Here is a 22,973-nt window from a genome sequence, read left to right on the forward strand (position 1 = left end):
CCAATAATATCACTGAAGACGGTGTTTAGAAAAGAAAACGTTTATATTGTATTTTTTATTTTGAATTTCTTAGAAATAATAAAACTATCATACAACTTTATACAATTCTTTGCCTGCCAGAGAGTTTTTAGTGTTTGCCAGACAGCTGGCAACACTTCAGTTCTCAGTTGTTGGTTTTTGGCCTCAAGGACTGAGCAGTTGAAACCTTCAGGATTGCAGCAAGGTGTACATCAGATAGTTGTATTCAGTGTTTTGACTTGTTTATATTCATTGTGGAAAAAAGTTTCTCACAAATGTAAGTACTGCCAAAAAAGGACATGATTTTTCTGAAGGTATTGCAAAGATTTGGGAAAGATGATGGTAGCTGTCTGAAGAACTCTGTAACATCTTTGGTTTCTCTGAATTTAGTCTTTAAAAATGTGTGGCACAGCATATCAATGAGTTCCATTTGTAAACCACATGTTGTTGTTTCCACATCAACAGAAAATGAATTAGCAAACATATATCAAAGCTTTTTTTGTGCTTTCTGAAATCTGTAAACCGCTGATCAAATTCTTGCAAAAGCAGGTCAAGCTTAATAACGTATTCAGAACCACTAAACTGTATTTCAGAGCCGAGCTCTTCCACAAGTGACTTGCATTTAGTTGTGAATGCGTTCATATTATCATACTCTGCTGTCACTAGCTGGCCTTGACCTTGCAGCTTCAGGTTTAGGATATTCAGCTCTTGTGTTACGTCAACAAGGAAAGCAAGATCTGTCATTCATTTGTGATCTTCAAATTGTGGTATTTTAATTTCTTCCATGAATCTTTTCGCCTCTGTTTTCAATTCAAAGAATCTCTTTAAAGTAGAACCCCTGCTTAGCCAGCGTACCTAAGTGAAGTAGAGCAAGTTACCGTATTTAGAATCAGTTTCCTCCAAGAAAGCACAAAACTGTCTGTGCTGCAAGCCTCTTGAGCAAATAATTCACATATTTCACAACAATTGACATGACACTGTCAGATTTCAAAGATTTACTGCACAGTGCTTGTTGGTGAATGATGCAGTGTAACGCTATTGGTTGCTCAGCATTTTGCTCGGCCATCTTTCTTTGTACTGGTGCTACCAATCCATTTTTTTTGACCATTGATTGCTGAGGCCCCTCGTCAGTGGTTAAGCCTGCTAACGAGTGCTATAGCAGACTGCATTGTTCCAGGGCTTCTGTGAGGCAGTGAAAAATTTCCCTGGCCATTGTTCTACCGCACATTGTTGACAAGCTGAGCAATTCTTCAGTTGCTGCAAAGTTTTCATCAACACCTCTCACAAATATGGCAAGCTGCGCACTGTCAGCCAAATCGGTACTCTTATCAATTGCAATTGAAAATATGTGGAAAGCTGTACTTTTCTCGCTGAGCTGCCCATCAATATCTTTAGAGAGCTCAAGAATATGCTCTTGTCATAAACAGATAGTTAAGGGTTAATGTCTCTTTTACCTGTAAAGGGTTAACAAACAGTGAACCGGACACCTGACCAGAGGACCAATCAGGAAACAAGTTACTTTCAAATCTCGGTGGAGGGAAGCCTTTGTTTGTGTTTTTTGGGTTTTGCTTTGTTCTCTCTGGGTCCTGGAAGGGACTAGACGTGCAACCAGGTTTCTTGCCAATCTCCCTGCTACAGTCTCTTATATATTCAGAATAGTGAGTATTTAGTAGAGAAGGCGGTTATAGTCTTTTGATTGTTTTCTGTATTTGCAAATGTGTAGTTTGCTGGAAGTATTTTAAATTGTATTTCTGTTGGAGGAGGCTTTTTCTCCAGTTTCTATAAGCTGACAGACCCTGTAACTTTTACCATCTAAATTACAGAGAACGTTTACCTTTTTCTTTCTTTTTTTATTAAAAGTTTTGTTTTTAAGACCTGTTTGATTTTTTCCCCTTGTTGAGGCTCAAGGTAATTGAGTCTGTACTTAACAGAGAAGGGGAAGGGAGGGGAGAAGGGGGAATCCCTTTGTTTTAGATTCACGGAGCTTGAATCTGTACTGCCTCTGGGTGAGGGAGAAAGGAGGGGGAGGGAAGGGACATTCCTCCCTGTTTTAAGATTCAAGGAGTTTGAATCACGGTAATCTTCCAGGGGAAGTCTGGGAGAGGCAACGGTGAGGGAAGGGGTTTACTTTCCTTGTGTTAAGATCTAGGGGGTCTGGGTCTTGGGGGTCCCCAGGGAAGGTTTTGGAGGGACCAGAGTTTATCAGGCACTCCAAGTCCTGATTGGTGGCAGGTTATCAGATATAAGCTGGTAATTAAAATTAGAGGAACTCATGCTGGTACCCCAACTTTTGGACTCTAAGGTTCAGATTGGGGAAAGATACTATAACAGCTCTGCTACTGTATTTGGTGATAGGCTGATATTGCTGAAAACATTTCTTCTTCGGGACATACGATCTCACTCACAGGCACCGACTTCCCCTCTGCCCAGTGGGTGCTTGACCCCTCCCCACCATCAGTAAATGGCTTCTCACACTTTGCAGTCATTTCACTCATGACATAATTTGCCGAAACTGCTGACTCTGACTCTTTTCTTGCTTTCTGAAAAAGCTGCTGCTGCTTCTCTAATCCTTTTTTCAGTTGTAAGACCATATCTCTCTTCTCTCTGATATTTATCACATTGCTGTGCATATTTTGTTGTGTAATGTCATTTGATATTGTAGTCTTCTAAAACAGTAACTTTGTCTTTGCAGATCAAACATGAGGCAGTCTGCTTGTACTCAGTGACAAAATAATTAGCAGTCTACTTATCTTGCAATTGGGAGTGTTAGTTGTCAATTTTCCTTTTTTAGGTTGAGACATCTCTCTGTAAGGCTGTTTACAAGCAACCTCTGTGTGTGTGTGTGTGTGTGTGAGAGAGAGAGAGAGAGAGAGAGAGAGAGAGAGAGAGATGGGTTATTTTATCCCTGCATAATGGGTTATTATTATCCCTGTGTGACAGCTGGGGAACTGAGGCCTTGCCCAAGGTCACACAGGGCATCACTGGCGAAGGCAGCACCCTGAATAGAAATCTCATCTCTTAGGGACCACCAAGCACCTTCACCAAGACCATCCTCACCAAGACCATCCTACCATGAGGCAGTTCCTGCTCCACTTTCCCACACCCCATGTTCTGCTGACAGCACGACCTTGCTGGGCTGGGCCTCCTTGGGCACAAAAGTGGCAGAGGAGGAGGCACAGTCATGTCTGCCCACTGGTCAGATGCAGGGGGTGAGGCCCATGGTTACTGCTGGAGGGGGCTTGAGAGCCTGTCACAGCAGTACAGTGTAAATAGAGCCCAGGCTGGTGAGTTAGGTGGGCTCAGTGGTACCCCAGTTCCAGGTGGCACCCTGCAGAGAACCCCTCACAAGGTGTTCCAATTTTTTTCACCCGATTTGGATATGGTAAAAGTGTACAATGGGAGGAGAGAGAGCCTTATCTTCCCATTGCAGTAGCTAATGGGTAGATTTGGTCGGTCTGAGTATCATATGCAGGGAAATTTGTCCATTGCAGTAGATTTCATCCAGTTTTTCATTCTGTCTTTTGCCCTCTTCTTCAGTGAACTTTACTTGTCAGTTCTGTACTCTTACTCTTCTTAATGGGTCTCTGCAGCTGATAAACCACAGACCATCATGATGATTCCATACTAACCAACCTGAAAAGCAAGGGTCATAAAGTTCCTTCCAAATCCATATTTCCTATACCATAGAAAGTAGAGCTATCCAGCAGGTCATCAAGACAGACAAAGCACTGCACCTTTAATTAGTGAAGGACATAAAGTCTGTCCTTGCATATGGATTTTTAGTTTCCACTATGGTGTGAGAAATCAGCGCTAGAAGATATTTGAACATTTTTGTCCAAATATAAAGGTCTCTTTCTGAGAAGGCACGAAAGGCGAGACCAGACATGTTGAATGGAGACAGGTAATGTGGTAGGAAGGGGTGATCTAAACCGGTCTTACTCAAACTTGAAAGCTGAGCCCTTCCTTCAGTAAAGTGAAACAAATTGCATTCTCTTTTTTTAGTTTTTCTATGTGCTGTTCAAAATCTGTGAAACTTAATTTATACATTTTCCTTGTCCTGTACTTAGTCCTTCACTAGTTAACACTTCTGGAAATTCTTGTATAGACCATTATATTATTACACATCCTCTCTTTGCTTACATACTTTCATGAGCAATGAAATAGTTAAAAATGTTGATATTTAAAGCATCAGTGTTGGCATCTGAGTTAGCAGTTTACACCTCTCAAAGTTATTGTTTCAGGCTCTCTGCAATCTCAAGTAGACATCTTTGATTTCGTTACACTCTATTCAAATTTTGAAGGTTTTCATTGTAATTGTCGCAGCTAGAGACTTAGTTTTATTTTTATCTGAGAGCATCAATCTTGGAGAGCACTGGTCTAAGTAGTCTTCAAGATTCACACGAGGTAAAATCTGGACCCATTGAAGTCAGTTGCAAAGCTCTCGTAATCTTCAGCAAATTATCAGACCATATTAAAGCCTCAAATTGAGTATATTTTGGCTTTAATGTGAAAGGTGTACATATTTCTACTTACCATTTTGTCTAATCTTGATTAGAAAAGAGAAATAAATAAATGCAACAGTGAAGGAAGCGAAAAGGTAAGGCATACATAAGCACATAGAGACTGATTTTATACATAAAAAAGATAAATTCTGCTTTATATACTCATGCAACTTTTGATTTCATTGGGGTTGCATGGATGTAATTAAGATCACTATGTGGCTCTCAACGTCTCGTTAATCATAGGGTAAAATTCTGCCCTCAGTTATACTTGTAAAAGTTCGTTGGTGGGTCCCATGGGAATAACGGAAAACAGAATTTGGCCCAATGTTTAGAAACCAATCAAAAATATAGTATATAAGTAATGATTCAAATACTTGCATCGTGTTCAAAAAGTAAAATGCTGCCCAAATATAATACTCCAACTTCCTTCTGCACATGCCTGTAAAAATACAGTTATTAAACACAATACGCCAAATTCTGATGTTCTTACACTGAGTAGTACCTTACTCTTTGAGTATTCACATTCAGAGTGGTTTCATTTAAATCAGAAAGTAGGAAATCTTGTTTTAAATAATCAATTTTAATCTTCTTTTGCATTTGTAACTCTTAGTTTTCCTAAAGAAAGGCTGATTGTCATTGATTGGTAACCATTAAAATATGTTGATTTGCAACTAAATATAGTAAATTTTATGCGTTTTGCTAATCAGAATACACTATATTTATACATATTTATTTAAGCAATTATATAACACATTCAGATCTTAATTTTTACATTTTTTATGTTAGAAGATGGTAAATGATACATTTCATTTTTATTAAATAATTGTTTTTTTTACTTGTGTTTTGTGTAAATCTCTGTTTGGACTGAAATTGAAATTCAATTAAAAATACACTAATCCAGCATTTTCAAATTCTTTATTTGTAAAATAAAACTACCTTAAATGTGCTGGATGCATAAGAACAATAGCTTATCAAAAAGTCTGTAAGAACATGTTTTGCTTTTAAAACTAACTGATTTATTAAACAGAGTATCTGTAGTTTATGACTTGAGCTTATTGTTTCTGGTCACTAGGTCCTTCAAGATATTAGAACTAGTAGAGCTCAGCTCTCACACCTAATTATTATACATAGATTGGAAGAAGAAAACAAACTTTTCTACTTTTTTTAACTCCCATTGGTTTTTTAACGTTGGCTGAACTAGACATTGAGCTGAACTAGTTGAATAAATTTAAGTGAAGAAAATATTCTCTCCATATCTGTATACAAGGCTACTGTTGTTAAAAGCTGCTTTAGCACTTCAACAAACTCAGGTGCTTAGCCAATGACTTCCGTCAATTCAGTGGTTTGACTTTCTTTTAAATAATAGCACCCAGCATATACTGCTTAATTTTTTAAAATGCATTTACTTTTAAATGATTTGAATAGATTGTAGCAAATTTAGGCCTCAACTCAAGTTATTATAATTTAAAATTTAATTTTAAATAGTTTTATTTTTAAAAAATTTGTATTTAATTTAAATTAAAATCTGATTTATATTTTAAAAATTGTATTGTTTTTAAACAATTGATTTTATGCCCCGTTTCCACTGACTTCAGTGGGATTTCTAATTAAATAAGGTACTACTAAACATGAGTAAGGGTTTAAGAATGCAGTTCTTTCAGAAGCTGTGTGAGTATGTGTATCATGTAGACTGAAAGTACTGTACAAAATGAAGAAAAAATGTGTCCGGGTAGTCTCAGCTATTCTCCCTGAAAACTTCTTACATACAATAAGACCTCACACAATGTCTGTCTGTATTTCATAATTTATTTATGTCTTCCCAAATCAAATTAAATTCTAGCAAATCGTTTTGCAACTTGTGGATCAGGTCAGATGAGGTCCTATGGCCAAGCTCCACTGAGTGCAGACAAGAGTGCCAGGGAGCTGGTCATTGGCACTCTGATCTTAAGAAGAGCTGAGGTGTGGAGCTGCTTAAACTTGTACCATTAATGTAGCATCTCAGAGGGTTCCTGGCCACACAACCTACTTGCTCCTTCCCAAACCCGTTTTTCTCGGATATGCACCCTACATTTCAGAAGTGGTCTCATTGCAGGCTTTCCATTTGCCAGCTTTATGGCAGCAGAGACTTCTCATGCACTGGGGAAATTCCTGACTGGTCATTTGTGACCAGAATTACATGCCTTTGTGTGACTCTCAATTGAGTATCTGGCCCAACATTTTTTTCATATGAGTTCAGTTCCACTAATTCTGTGTGCCAGTCTTGGGATAATTTTGTATTTCTGTCTGCATCGCAGGAGTCTTTTGCCCAAGTTAATGTAGTGAAAAACTTTTTTTTTTTAAAAAGTGGTATAATTATATTATTGTTGAGTAACAGTGTAAAATTTAAGTGCAGAATTTGTTGGAGGCTCGAAGTAGAAAAATTTCTGTCATTTACTCAGGATACAAAAATTTAGCCCTCTGTCCACCCAACACTTGGCTGTTAGGCACAGTTGAGTATTTTTAGAATAGGTGGAATTTTGTTCATACAAGTTAACATTTAATGATACAGTGCCTCTGGGACAAATGCATTCTGTCCAATTATTAAAATGCCTAATCATATTTTGCTGCCTCTTCCCTTTATGCTAGTCAATATGCATCTTAAGAGGATTGTTATCCAATTGTGACCACAAACGACTGTGTACTAGTGCTGTAATAAAAAGTTGTTTATCTTTTGAATGAATTTGAATGCTGTACAATTCTCATACATCAGTGCTGAAGATAGGTTCATTGGCAGCACTGCAGAATAAATGGCTTTTGCAAACAATAGTAAATATTTTAATATACAATATGTGTACTCTGTCAGCATGGCAGAAGAATATTATTTTAGATACACAAAATATCACATTATAATCACAGTGTAAATATCTTCCAAAAATCAGTTGCTCCTGAGCATTTGTACCATAGCTAATCTCACCAGATTAGCCTCTAAATATCTCAAATCCCTTAGACAAGAGCCCTCATTAACTAATGCTTGTAAAGCACTATGTACTGTAAATGCTAAGTATTATTATTAGAGAGCAGCAAACCTCAGTGGACTCGCATGAGTGGAATTACAGGATGAGCCAGTAAAAAAGACATTGTGAAGGGCAAATCCCTATTTTAACAACATTGGCAAGTATCTCATCTGTACTCACTGGGTTTCAGAGGTTTGAGCTGAGGAAGGAATCCTCCCCTACACACAGTGGAGTAGTGCCAGTCAGTGGTGCTGGAACAATGTTTATAGTGGGGTTGCTGAGATCCATTGAACCCAACTCTAAACCCTGTACATGATGGAAACCACTTCAAGCAAGGGGGTGTGGCAGCACCCCTGGTGCCAGTTACCAATGAAACACAGAGGGTGTTGATCTGTGATTAATGCACTTACCTTCCCCTTCCCCCAGTTTTGTGGTGTAGGGAAGTTGCCAGATATCTTACTTCATCTATACAACAGTAACCTGGAGAGCTGCCACCTCTATTCCACAGCACACATGCTGCTGCTACGTGTTTGTATCATGGCTGTGTCTGGATCCCAACCAGAATTGACATACAGTTGTGTTAGGAGGCTTTAGCTGAGCTGAAAGACAAAGGAAGGAAGAGGTGATATTGAAGGAAAAAGAGCACATAGGGCAGGAATGAGGCTGAAGTGAAGTGACTGTGTCAAAGGGGAGGCGGGGGCAGCAAGTGGCTGGGTAGAGCAAACAGTCAATCAGCACAGGAGCAAGAACTCTAGAGTGAAAACTGTCTAAAGGAGTCTGATGTCATCATCTGTTTCAGAGGGCTTGTCTACACTGCCAAGTTGTTGACAAAACTTTTGTCTTCCATGGATACTTAAAAAAGCCGCCTGCCCTCATCCCCCCATAAAACAGATAAAAGTTTTGCCATGGCAAGTGGCAGCATGAATGTGGCTTTGTCGGCAGCAGTGCTCTCCTACCGACAAAGCGAACTCCACTCACGGGGCTGGAAGTATTTTGCTGACAAAGAGCATTTACACATGCCGACATTTAGCGACAAGGCTGTGTCATTGTTTGCCTTCTTGGTCTTTTACAGCTCCATGTACATTACTGATGAATGTGCGTGTGCCTTTCTAGTAATACACTAATTCAAGTTAGAGTTTTAATTTGACCAATCTGCAGTGATGGCTCTAGGGTGGGCAAGAGAGGGGACTCAAAGAATCCTGTTTATTTTTCATCTCAATATGTAAAATAAGGCTGGAAGTATTGCAATGTAATTCCCTTCCATGCTGTATTAATAAACAGGGTGACTGGAGAAGTTTTAGAGCATCTTCTTTAGTAGGAGGGACCTCTGCAGTTTAACTCACACACTTTCATTGTCTATGGCACATGGTTTATATTTCATTCAGTCTTAACAAGTGCTGCTTCTCTCTGTGATGTGTGTGACAGACTGACAATATCCTGAATGAACTCTATTGAATTAAATTCAATCTTACTGAATTAGGGTCAATACCTTTGGGGTACAGTGAATTAGAAATGCAAATGTTTATATACTATTGTGAGAGTGTATGGAACTTCTTTAGCAGGAAGACAAGATAAATGCAGTCTTTGAAAGGTATTGAGACCTTCAAAGGTCTTTTTGGAACAAATATATGTCTGATCTTGGGTTAAGGGGAATGGAAATTCTCCCCTCCAAAGCAAACCTTTTGAAGATAAGTGCAGGAGAGGAGAGACCCATTGTGTACTAATTACCTGCTTCTGGAAACTCCAGATCCAAGACCCCTGATCTGTATAAAAGGGTCATCTAAACATATTCTGAGTGTGCTTGTTCTGAGCTGAAGTTGTGATGAACTGGAAATCACAAATACTCCACTAGGTTGAAGTGTGGAATGACTTGTCCTGCCAGAAACCATGTTAGGGTTAGTGTTATTCTTGTAAGCTGATGTAGGATATGTGTGTAGGATACTTGTGTAGGATATTTAATATTTTTACTGTTTTTTCTCTGTAATTAATGAAGAAACTAGGCATGTATCTTTGAGAAACCTGTCTGTGCTGGGAAGTACAGAGTGAAGGCAAGGCAGGGAACTGTGCAGCTCAGAAATACCCCAGTTGGAAGCCAGAGGGACACGAGTCTCCACTCAAGAGAAGCAACAGCTGAGGAATGTAGTGGGCTTCCCTTGCTGGGCCACTGATAGGGAATACAGACACAATTGCCCTGAAGTGTGACGGGATGCATGCATTTTAGTGTTCTGGATGTCTGAAGTCTGTTACACTAACTGTAGTACATACTAGATTTAAAATAAAGTTGTTCATGTGAAGGTAGAGTTCAAATTTCTTTTACGTGGGGTACTGTTTCCTAATCCTAGTGATATTTGGCTAACAAGAATGGATTGTTATTAACAGTTATCGGAAGAGAGGTCTGGCTTGGATATAGGAGTCTGGTATATAGGAGATAATTAGCTACCATTATAAAATACAAGAAGAATGTGAATCACAAAGCACCTTTTTAGTCTCTCAATCAAAGTATTTCTTTAATTGTTCTTGGTATAACTAGAAGCTAAAATAAATGGATTTTTTTTTCAAAGCGATTCTTTCAGATATGCACTTTATCATTGTTCTCTTCAACATACTGTGATCATTTTGTTTAACAGTATGACAAAAAGAATCTAGGCACCACTTTTTAGATGTGATTATATTTCTTTATACAAGGGAACTTTTAGGTGAACTAATCTACTGTCTCACTTCATTGTTCCTATCAAATTCTGGGTTCTTGGGGAATGTGATTGTCCATTGAAAGAATAAACACCTCATTTCAGTGACACATTTGTTTGGGGATAATTTATTAAGAAAAATATATGCCTGTGAGGTTCAAAAATAAAGACTCCAAATCTGACAGTATCCAATAGATAAGAAATCAGACACAAAGGATCATTTCCCCTCTGTCTCCTTTTCTGTTCTGATCTTCAACCGTGGTCATACCGTGTCCTAACCAAATATATGAAACCATAACTTCAGCCCCTCTTGGCACATTCTTTGCCCCTTTTCCTGCTCTGTGGAATACTTTTCTGCGTGCTCCTGGGAAGCCCCTTTTTTTGCAGCAGATTTCCACCACTTCTCCTTCCAGGGCACTCTGGAAATCTCTTCGAGGGAACCTCCTACTGCTTCTGCTTTCTACTTTCTTACTGACAGCTCAGTTCTTTAGAGGGAACACCTGTCTCCTCCGGAGTTGCTTCAGATAAACAAACAGAGCTGACTGGCCCCAGGTCCCTGGCTCTTAAAAGTGGCAGAATATTGGGTCGCAGAAAATAACAAACAGAAATAACTATAGGCCATAAAGGTACTTTGAAAAAATCAAGCCAATGTGAGGAGCTGAAAAATTCAAAATAAGCTGTCTTTAATATCCAAACTATTTCCTCCTGTTTCTGTACTGTTGGTGTTTAAGTATTTTTAATATCCATTATGTTTTACAATTTACATTATTTTCGTGACTTTGATATTTTAGTTCTTATGTTCCTACATTGGCTAGGAATGAATAGATGTGTGTTACTGGAGCATCTTCTTTGTATACTCCGTTCATGGCAAACAATGCATCTGAAGCAGGAAACACTTAGTTTGCAGAACCAGCCAAACTATCCCTTCATTCTGATTTGGACCTACAGACTTGGCTTTTCTGATTCAGCAGAAGTTCTGGGCAGAGAGTCAGCCAAGAACTGTTTTTCTCTTCAGTATTGTATAAACACAAGACGTTTTCTAAAGCAAAATGTTATTAAGGAAAAAGTTAAGTTTATTTGATTTCCCTATTTAAAAATTTCATATATGCATGGAAATATTATTTAATATATTAAGATATCATCTGGGGAAATCTGAAAATCCTCCTCCTCATGCTTGCTTCATAAGCTTAGTTTCTGAATACAAACTGGTTTTGGAGTAGCTTGAGTCTGTATTTGTTTCTATGAACAATGTTGTCATTGTTCATTGAACCATTGATGCCAATACAGTTTCTTGTAGTGAAAACATGTAAGAATTGTTTCTTAGTTCTTCTGCAGTGTGATTTAAATGGCTAACACAATTTAAAAGATTCTGCAGTTGACTAGCTGTGACATTACCCAGGGTACGATTTGGACTGTTGAACAGTTACTTGTGTCCCCTCAATTCTCCAACATGGGGTGCCTTTTACACTGCTTCGCTGGCTTGCTCTCATACAGCCTCGAGCATGTAAGTTATTCCCATCTATACTTCAAGAGTATAGCCACCCTGAATTACATTACAGAGCGACACCAGAAAATTCCCAGTCCCAGATTTCCCCCCAGAAATGTGCATCTTGTACTGCCTACCACCTTCCTAGACAACACAAGCTCATATAAAGTCTGTAACTTCATTAATAACAAGGCTTGTGCATATCATTTTCTATCTCAAATAGAGTTTCCCAGACACACACTGATTTAGATAAACTTTACATACAATGCAAAGAGTCCTGTGGCATCTTATAGACTAACAGACGTTTTGGAGCATGATCTTTTGTGGGTGAATACCCACTTCATCAGATGCAGGATATATTTATCCACGAAAGCTCATGCTCCAAAACGTCTGTTAGTCTGTAAGGTACCACAGGACTCTTTGCTGCTTTTACAGATCCAGACTAACACGGCTACCGCTCTGATACTTTACATACAATGTTGCCCCACACATTTTACCAGGACAGTAATGTTCAGCAGAGTAGGAGTTTTAAAATGATACCTCACAAGGCATACTTTGTACAAAATTTATCATAGTCTTGTAAAAATGGTGAACGTAAGGGTACAGACTGTCACAGTAGTTCATTCTTGTAGAAATCCTCCTTAAGGTATTTTGGCAGAAATGAATGAAAAATAGTATTTGGTGGTCCCATATGTATGTCTTCAGATTAATTTGAAGGAAAATAAATGGTGTTGAAAGGGTTCCTGAACGGAAAAATAATATAAAATGTTACATGCACCTCTTAACCAGTAGAATACTGTGGATTAGTAAATAGTGACTAAGCACGAAGGACTAGCACGAAGGAAATTAGAAGTATACTCTCATTCCCAGGCTCCTCATCCCTCCACTGTCCTCTGGTCCTAACTAACCCTCTCAAGCATCTCACATTTTTCAAGATTTTACTCCTCAAGGTGATTGTATGGGAGGGTTGTCCTGCTGACCCACCATTTCCCCAGACATTCCTGAAACTAATCCTCTTTGTTGTCCTGGCTGTCTGATTCATAGATGCCTGTAAATCTGGCTGAGCTCTGGTGGGTATAGTTGGTATGCACTTCCTTCCCTTCTGCTTCCTCTACTGCTATATTCCTCCACTGCTACTATGGAACCCTGGAATAGATTTGAAGTCCATGATCTGCCAGTACTGTGCCTACTCACTCATGTCTGAGGCAGAAAACAGGTAAGAGGAATAGACAATATAGGCAAGTCTCATCTTATGCGAGGGTTCCGTTCTGTGGTTAGCATGTAAAGCGAAAACCGCATATAGTCAAAATTACATTGAGTTGAATGGCGGAGGGAATCGCCCACACTAAAGGTACAGTATTAAAATAGTTTTTTGTTGTTGTTGTTTGTTTTTGCCCACCGCATAAAGCTGAAAGATGCGACAGACTTGGATGAGAGAGACAGACTGAGAAGTCTAAGTGGGGATATTGGGAGCCAGTGGAGGGATACAGGGTTGGTTTTTTTAGGGGAAGCGGAAGATTGTCCTACATTATATTCCTCATTTTACAGATTTAATGCCCCTCATTGTCCTTCATTCTAGGTACTTCTCAAAAGGTATGCTCCCAGTTACCTGTGTGCTAATTAAGTCCTTTCCCCTGCTTCTCCCTCCCCTGTACAAGAGACCCAATCCATTCTATTTTTGTTTTCTTCTCTATTTCCTCCCCCCTACCAAAATCCAGTCAGAACTCCAAAGTGCCTCTAAATCCTTTTGCTAGTTCCCTCAGTCTGTTTACTAGCTCCCTCCTGACCCCTAACAGATGAGCATTCCTAGGTACTATTAATTCTGTGATTGATAGTATCCCAGTTTAATGGTGAGCCAATGGGTGGAGGCTGAGTGTGAAGGGTACATGCGGGAAATAAGGGAATTTTCTTTCAGTAGCGAGGCAAGGCAGGGCAGGTGGGACTCCAGGTAAGAGTCCTAACCTGTTGTGGTTCTCCACTGATAGAAGCCATATCTAATCTTCATACTGCTGTTCCCACCTGGAAACCATGAGAACAAACAGTTTTGAGGGGTGTGGTGGCCATTTTTGTAAGGGTTAATAGGTCACCTGTTTAGAATGAAAGGATCCAGTATGCTGAATGCTGTAATGCAATTGGATTATTTCATATTGAAAAGGTATGACACTTTTCGTAAGCCTACAGGCCTGCACTATTTTAGTTTGTAAAAAGGATTATATGTGATTTCAAAAGTGCATTGAACTTGTTGGAGATTTCTTAGGTTGTCTTTTGAGGTGAGTGTTTGACACTTAATGAAACAGAAAGAGAAGTATCCTGTGCAAATGTACAAGCAGTGACTGCTCTACTGCTCTCACTATCAGAGCTGGGGGAAATATGTCAGTTCCCGTACACACAAGTTGCAGCACTCTTTTTTGTCTGGCTCTACGCGTAGTTTCACATCTCTTAAAGTTCCCTTTGAACAGTCCAGTTTGTAAACATCCTTTCAAGGAAAATGAAGCAAGTAAAAGTTGCTTGGAGTTTGGGATGACTCTGATTTACACATAAATATAACTGGTTTATGTTTAATTAGAAATTTGCAGAGGAAAAATTATCAAAATGCATAGTCGTAAAATTCTTTAAAAAAGCCTATAAAATATTGCTTTGCAATCATAACAGACTAGAACAGTCATGATATCCATAAGGCTTCACTGCAACTGCATGACTACATATCTGTGACCTTTATGCATCTGCACCCCATCTACTGCCTACTCGTCACCCTTGCTAGTCACAGCTAAAAATCTGCAAGTACTTTTGCAGATAAATAACTTTACTTGTGTGAAGGGTTCCAGTAAATTCAGTGGGATTCTTCGTGTGTGTGTAAAGTTGTTAATCTGTATAGTTGTTTGCAGAATCCTTAGAATGTAAACACTTTTCTGGCACAGATCACATCTCTTCTTGTCTTCTGTAAAGCACCTAGCACAATTTTGGGTGCAGTAAAATAAACAAACAATAGTAGAATAGAGAAAACATGACAGAATAGGGTAAATATAGTATATATTGAAAGATGCTCCATCTCCAAAATCCTTCCTCTTACTGTAACAACCTTTCCTCATTCCCTAGTCCCCTCCACACACAAAAGGATAGCCTGTCAGCAAAATGTAATATTGAGTTCTATAAAAACGGAGAGAGCACATTATACTTTTACTCTATAATTATTGGGAAGGATAACATTATAATCAGATCATATTATAATTCTACCATTTATCTATCTTTCTTTTTTGTATGCTTGTTTTAGGGCTTGGCTACACTGGAGAGTTGCAGCGCTGGTGAGGGGGTTACAGCGCTGCAACTCAGGATGTGGCCACACTTGCAAAGCACAGCCAACGCTGCAACTCCCTGGTTGCAGCGCTGGCTGTACATATGGTCTGCCTCTGGTGTAGCGATTCCAGCGCTGGTCAGCAAGCGTCGACACCACCAGCGCTTTTATTGGCCTCCGGGGTATAAGGAGGTATCCCAGAATTCCTGTCCACCACAAACCAGAAGAATGGCTGAACTCCAATCTCCCCATAGCTACTTGTTAAAAAAACAAACACAGCTTCTCTGTGCTCCAGCGAGCCAGCCAGCGAAGGCAGGAGAATTGCTTTGGAATGTTCAAAGCTGTTTGCTTGAGGAGAGAGGGGAGAGGGGTAATGTTGAGCAACTGTTTATGTGGTCTGACGGCTATTTAGGAGTGCATAATTAGCATTTAGTCAATAAGAGATAGGTGGGGGAAAGGTCAAAACTTTTAAAATGATTGAAGGTAGGCACTGTGTATCTTCCAGTCCTTACAACTTGCAAGGCAGGGAGCTGAGAACAGTGTCAGCTCCAAAAATCTACTCTCTCTGTCTCCCCTACGCTCCCTGTCACATTCCACCCCACCCCCCTCTTTTGAAAAGCACGTTGCAGCCACTTGAATGCTGAGATAGCTGCCCACAATGCACCACTCCCAACAGCGCTGCAAATGCTGCAAATGTGGCCACACTGCAGTGCTGGTAGCTGTCAGTGTGGCCACACTGCAGCGCTGGCCCTACACAGCTGTATGAACACAGCTGTAACTACCAGCGCTGCAGAACTGTAAGTGTAGCCATGGCCGTAGTATTATGGCTAGAGTGTTTGTAGGCCGTGTGAACTTAGCTTTGAACCATGATGTATTTCTGAAGAACTACAGCATTATCCACAGCTACTTGGTTAGTTGTCACAAGTTTGGTTTTGTTTCCTGTTGACTTACAGGAGGAGAATGCACACATACAATTATAATTTAAGGGGATATCTGCCTTTTTGCAGGGTAGTTCTCCAGATATAATTTTTCACCTACTTTACCTAGTAATCACTACTTTATTAAAAAAATCATTTGAACCCAACATAACCTAATAGTAAGTTCCATTAAACTCCTTATAGTCTATAAGATTTCACAAGAGTCCACAACAGTTCATTTCACCCCAAACAGAGACCAATTTCACAAGTTTCATTATGAAATCATAGCAAAATTATGAAACTTGGAAACCTGTTAATTTTGCTGTGAGTTTCAGAGAAATATTCGCAGTCTCAAAAGTCTACTAATGTAATTTTGTATCTAATATTGGCAGTTTTCCTATTATTTAGATTGCAGTGTGAAAAGTTCATACAGCTCTGGGAATATAAGAAAACAGGAATTACCATACTGGATCAGATCAATGGTCCATCTAGTTCAGTATTCTATATCTAATAATGGCTCATACCAGCTGCTTCAGAGGAAGGTTCAAGAAATCTTGCACCAGATAATTGTGGAATGACATCCACAAAGTGAAAAATTATTCATAAACCTCATTAGTTAGAATTTGGCTTATACTCTGAAGCATCTGTACCTTCCAAAATTTTATGTTTGTTTGTTAATCTTTACCAGTAACACTTTTGGGTGTTCTGGTATCCATAGGGAGAGAGAGAATCCTTTTTTGAATGCAACAGAGCACTTGTTCTGGTGGCAATGAGTTCTGAAGATCAACTATGCTACTCTGTATTGCAAACATCATTTGGGATACTTCAGGTTCAGTGTCTTTTGGGTGCCAGTGCTCAGCCTGTGAAAAGCTGCTGTATGTATCACATGCTACGTCTGCACTGCAATAAAAAAAAACATGCCATCAAGTCTTTAAGCCCAGGTCAGCTGAAACCCAACCCCCTTGTGGGGTCTCAAAGCCCGGGCTTCATCCCAAGTTCAAAGGTTTTACACTGCAATTTTATAGCCTCTCAGCCCGAGCCTCATGAGCCGAAGTCAACTAACCTGGGCCAGCTGTGGCCATGCCACAAGTCTTTATTGCAGCGAGATGTACCCACCAATTTTGCAGAGTCTTCAGTGGTGGTGGTGATCTCTGTAGTCTCTTCACTTTTCTGTTTAGAAAAGCTGAGAGAAAATGAGTTCACACCAAGCCATACCCTTTTCATTCAGAAGACTGCTCCATTAGTATCTCAAGAGCAAAAACATATATACTAAACAAAAGAGCGGATTTGGAAAGGAAAATATGTTGTATTTCTATCTGGTAGGACTTGACTCAGTGTGTTGTAGAGAGCAATTACTTATTTCTTAGATCATTTGTTTAGACATTTTAAATGAGGGCTGGACTGAAACTGCTGGCAGTTAATTTAGCTAGACTTTGAGAAACTGACAAGAACAATACAATTAATTATCTGCATAAGCTACAATTTTTTTTTAACATTGGCTTCTTTCTACTTACATAAAGCCAGTGTCTCATAATATTAACTGAAGCGTGTAGGTTTGAGGTTTTGGTTTTTTTTTATTCATCTCTCTTTTATATAGTCAAAAGCTTTCTTGTTTCTCTGCCGGTTATAATCCCCTGGCATCAGTGATAAAATATTAGCAACAGGTTCCCTCCTCCTCACTTCACTAGGGGGTCGTGCCCCATCCAACCCCCCATGTTCCTTGACACCCCCTTGGGGACCCCTGACCCATTTCCCCCCCTTCCCTGTCCCCTGACTGCCTCCTACTTCCCCATCCAACTCCTCTTCTCTTTCTTGATGGCCCCCTGGAATCCCTGCCCCATCAAACCACCCCTTCTCTCTGTCCTTGACTGCCCCCTACCACCTCATCCAACCACTGCTCCTTCTTGACAGCCCCCCGGGACCCTTGCCCCCATTCAATCCCCCTGTTCCCTGCCCTCTGACCGCCCTGACCCCTATCCACCCCCCCACAACCCACTGAACACCCCCGTCTTGCCCCCTTACCACACTGCCTGGGGCCCAGACCAGGTCCTCTCCACCGGGACCGAGACTGGCGCCCCGGGGCCCAACTCGCCGGGCCGGGCCGGGGCCGCTCAGCCAGCACCGTGGGGCCAAGACCAGCCCGAGCCGGGGGCCCCGTCCGGCTTACCTGCCTGCTCCTTGTTTCAGGCTTCCTGCGAACATTTGATTCGTGGGAAGCAAGGGAGGGGGAGGAGAAGGAGGGCAGAGCATTCAGGGGAGAGGGGGAGGTGAGCTGGGGCCGGGTGGACAGCTGCCAGAGCCTTTGTTAAATTTAAAAACTTCTTTAGAACTAGTTGTCCTGGAACAACCAGTTCTAAAAAGGCTTCTAAATTTAACAACCGGTTCCTACGAACCGGCTGGAGCTCACCACTGCCTGGCATATATTTGTGTCTGCTTATTGAACATTTTAGTTGTTAAAACAATGCTTAGAGTAGTTTGTTCTGCTGAAATCTAGCATTAGTTGACACTTAACTATTTTTATATTGCATTCCTGGTTAATGGTTTTGAGAAAATAATCTTTATTACTAATACCGTGTATCTAACACAGTTGAAGTTCAGCAGTTGGGACCTTTTGTACACTCTTATTTCAAAGACTGGTGGTCAGAGAGTGTTTGTCAAGGGAATGGAATTAGTTGGTTGGCGTTAATATTAATGTAATATATTTTCAGATGGTGTTTGCAGAAATTCTATCACACACTAAGGGCAGAGGCAAAGTGCTGCTCATGCCTGTTGCTGTATGTGTATTGTGGGGAGGGAGTATAGGAAGTGATCACAGAGTGCTTCTCTGGCATAACACGGCACCCCTAAAAATAAGTACATAGTGAATCATATGAACAGTTTTGTTCCATATCTCATCAAGAAGAAAAGCCCTAAGCAAAAAAGAACAACTTGAGAAAGGGTTGGGGAGAACAACACAACACCAACCAACCAAAAAACCTAGGGTAGAGTGAAAAAAACAGAGTCATGAGAGATAAATCTATTTCTCTTTTTTCTTCTTCTTTTAATAGTGCGGCTTCATGACAGCATATCAGAAGAAGGATTCCATTACTTAGTCTTTGATTTGTAAGTATATGCCTTGTATATGCTTGTATAACATAACAACGGGGACGTGATGTTCAAAATTTTTAGGAGCAAAAATAAGCTCAAACATGTTGTGCATGCAAATGGCCAGGATGATGCACAACTGATCAGTTGTGTGTACACATCTGACTTGTATATGTCACTGTGATAACAGCATGTGCAAAGCTTTGCATATCCAAATATTGAAAACCCTCCTCAACTTATTTTGAACATCAGCTTAAACTAACACCAAACTGCTATATGTTTTGACGTTATTAATCACTGCTGTGATCTTTTTTCACCCATAGCTGTAGCTGCTTAAAATCCTGTTTATTTTAAATTTGACTTTTAGCAAGTTTACTAAAGGATTTTCTTCTTGAAATTTAGTAAAGGATTTTCTCATTATCTCATAGCAAACTAGCCCATCCTGTGATTACTTTCTGTAGATTTTACAATTACTATAAGTGTTTAATATGTAATATACTAGTCATATAATAGAATGTTATCGGTTCTGTGCATTGAATACTGTATTATAGATGGGACTGGTAGTGTCACTTGTCATTAAGGTTGCCCGACACTTCATGTTAAAAGATCCTGTTTCAGTTGCTGATAACTTTGCCAAACTTGAACGATACAGGGTGAAATTTTCCATGCTGGGAGTCTACCTCAAGATGAATTTTGAGGGAGAATTTTAGCCAAAACAATTCAGACATTTCTGAGAGTGAGACTAGGAGAAAATATGTTGTGGTGTTCATGTTTAAAAAATTCTGGCAGCCTTTTATTTTTGTTTGAGAAACTCTAGTGCCTCCATACTTTGAAGCAGATGCTTGAAGTACAGAAGGGATGAGGTAGAGATGTAGTAGGGTTATGCCTTTTGCCATCCCTGTGGCAATCCATGAAAATTTGGCCAAGATATTGGCTTTGAAAAAATTCAGTTTGCACATGCTCAGTAGAGACTTGCTAGAGCTTTTTAGATAATTTCACTGAACTCATGCATGCTGGATATGCTCCAGCCAGGGCTAGCTGCTGACCAGACTGGGACCATGCAGCAGTGAGACTCTCTCGCCTGTATTTTCACTGATGTCCCTGCTGAACCCAGGCAGTGTGGAGGAGGAATCTGCTGCCTGACTCAAATGCAGAGGGGACAAGAACTGGACTTGAGGGTGGGTCTGGAGATCCTGGAACTTAGAGTCTGGCCGGGGGGGAGGGAAATTGGGGCTTGTCATTGAGAGTGATTGGAACTGAGCCTGGATGGGCAGGGAGGCTAGGACAAAGAGGTTGGATAAAGAGCCCAGGGATGGATACTGGAGTGGAAGTCAGTGGGGATGAGATCCATGGGGACTGGCATTGGAAGCAGGTAGGAGAGCAACAGATCAGATGAGGAGCTGGGAAGTGGGATGGGAACTGAGAATGGCTGGGCAAGAAAACTAGAAGTGAGGGAGATTGGAGCCAGAACAGGGAGTTCAGATGGGTGAGAATAGGACTTGCTCAGCAAGGCGACTGGGGCTGGGATGACAAACCTCACCAGTGGAGGCTAAGACTAGTTAAGTTAGGAGAATTGCACTGGGTGAGGAGCCAGGAGTGAGGAAGAAACAAGACTCAGACAGGAACTGGTTGGAGGGACAGAATAGAAGGGACCAGTCTTGAGGGGAATGGGTAGAAGAATCTGTGCCCACCAGTGCACGTATCACACCAGAATCTGGAATGGAACCCAAGATGCCTGAGGCCTGGTCTACACTACGCGTTTAAACCAATTTTAGCAGCGTTAAACCGATTTAACGCTGTACCCGTCCACACTACGAGGCCCTTTATATCGATATAAAGGGCTCTTTAAATCGGTTTCTGTACTCCTCCCCGATGAGAGGAGTAGCGCTAAAATCGGTATTACCATATCAGATTAGGGTTAGTGTGGCCGCAAATCAACGGTATTGGCCTCCAGGCGGTATCCCACAGTGCACCACTGTGACCGCTCTGGACAGCAATCTCAACTCAGATGCAGTGACCAGGTAAACAGGAAAAGCCCCGCGAAATTTTTTTTTTTCATTTCCTGTTTGCCCACCGTGGAGCTCTGATCAGCACGGATGGCAATGCAGTCCCAAATCCAAAAAGAGCTCCAGCATGGACCATACGGGAGATACTGGATCTGATCTCTGTATGGGGAAACAAATCTGTTCTATCAGAGCTCTGTTACAGAAGACGAAATGCCAAAAGTTTTGAAAAAAAAAAATCTACAGGCTACACAGTGCTGCCTGACAAGCGTAACGGGAAGCCAGAGACTCAAATGGACTCTCATGGAGGGAGGGAGGGGGTGCTGAGGACTCCAGCTATCCCACAGTCCCCAGCAGTCTCCGAAAAGTATTTGCGTTCTTGGCTGAGCTCCCAATACCTGTAGTTTCAAACACATTGTCCGACATGGTTCAGGGAATAGCTCGTCAATTTACCCCACACACACGTGAAAGAAAAGGGAAAGAAATCGTTTCTTGACTTCTTTCAATGTCACCCTATGTCTACTGAATGCTGCTGGTAGACGCGATGCTGCAGCAGTGAAGAGCAGTATCCTATCCTCTCCCCTCCCTCGTGGCAGACGGTACATGCTTGATAACTGCTGAATACCCCTGGCTGGCCTCAGGGGCGCCTGGGTAAAAATAGGAATGATTCCTGGTCATTCCCAGTAGAGGTACAGAATGACTGGTAACTGTCTTCATCTTAGCCACTGGGGCTGAGGTCCATCAGCCCCCTCCCTTTCTGGTGTAAAGAAAAGATTCTGTACTGCCTGGACTATCATAGCAGCGGAATGCTGGGCTCCTCTTCCCCGCACCGCTTAATGTCCTGCCTGGACTGTCATAGCACGGGGAGGCTGCCTCCCCCTCATTTTATCTCACTAACAAGTCACTGTTTCTTATTCCTGCATTCTTTATAACGTCATGACACAAATGGGGGGGACACTACTGCGGTAGCCCAGGAAGGTTGGGGAAGAAGGGAAGCAACGGGTGGGATTGTTGCAGGGGCATGCCCCGTGAATGGCATGTAGCTCATCATTTCTGCGGGATCTGACACGGAGCAGCTGTGCTCTCTGATACACTGCTTCTCTAGTACACTTGCCCCAAATTCTAGGCAGGATTGACTCTATTTTTATAAACCATAAAGGAGGGATTGACTCAGGGAGTCATTCCCAGTTTTGCTTTTGTGCCCCCGGCCGACCTCAGCCAGGGGCACCCATGATAGCAGCAGACAGCTCAGAAGGACAGTTAACCGTCATCTCATTGCCAAATTACACTGGGAGCAGACGGTACAGAACAACTGATAACCGTCTCTGCTATCATGCAAAAGCAAATGAATGCTGCTGTGTAGCGCTGGAGTATCAACTCTGTCCGCGGCATCCAGTACACATACGGTGACTGTAAAAAAAAAAAAAAAAAAAAAAAAAAGCTGAACGAGCTCCATGGTTGTCATGCTATGGCATCTCCCAGGACAATCCAGGGAAAAAGGGCACGAAATGATTGTCTGCCGTTGCTTTCCCGGAGGAAGGAATGACTGACGACATTTACCCAGAACCACCTGCGACAATGATTTCATTGCTTTCCTGGAGGAAGGAATGACTGACGACATTTACCCAGAACCATCCGCGACAATGATTTTTGCCCCATCAGCCACTGGGCTCTCAACTCAGAATTCCAAGGGGCGGGGGAGACTGCGGGAACTATGGGATAGCTATGGAATAGCTACCCACAGTGCAACGCTCCGGATATCGACGCTAGCCTCGGACCATGGACGCACACCACCGAATTAATGTGCTTAGTGTGGCTGCGTGCACTCAATTTTATACAATCTGTTTTATAAAACCAGTTTATGTAAAATCGGAATTATCCCATAGTGTAGACATACCCTGAGTCTCACCATTCCTCTGCTGTCAGCAAATGTCTGTGAAACCCACTGGCAAAGTGCATGTCTGATCCTCCTCTAGTGCTGATCCACATAA

General features: G+C 41.1%; 1 protein-coding gene across 19 annotated transcripts in view; it reads left to right on the forward strand.

The window, feature by feature from the left end:
• CAMK2D (calcium/calmodulin dependent protein kinase II delta) overlaps positions 1–22,973 on the forward strand; it is a 289,432-nt gene that overhangs the window by 149,771 nt on the left and 116,688 nt on the right. For all 19 annotated transcript variants that reach the window (XM_030564353.1, XM_030564374.1, XM_030564366.1 and 16 more), the window contains exon 4: positions 18,943–18,997. In XM_030564353.1, coding sequence (XP_030420213.1) covers positions 18,943–18,997 — 55 coding nt within the window. The remainder of the gene's footprint in view (positions 1–18,942; positions 18,998–22,973) is intronic.

This window comes from Gopherus evgoodei, chromosome 5, assembly GCF_007399415.2.
Source record: "Gopherus evgoodei ecotype Sinaloan lineage chromosome 5, rGopEvg1_v1.p, whole genome shotgun sequence".
Taxonomy (NCBI): domain Eukaryota; kingdom Metazoa; phylum Chordata; order Testudines; family Testudinidae; genus Gopherus; species Gopherus evgoodei.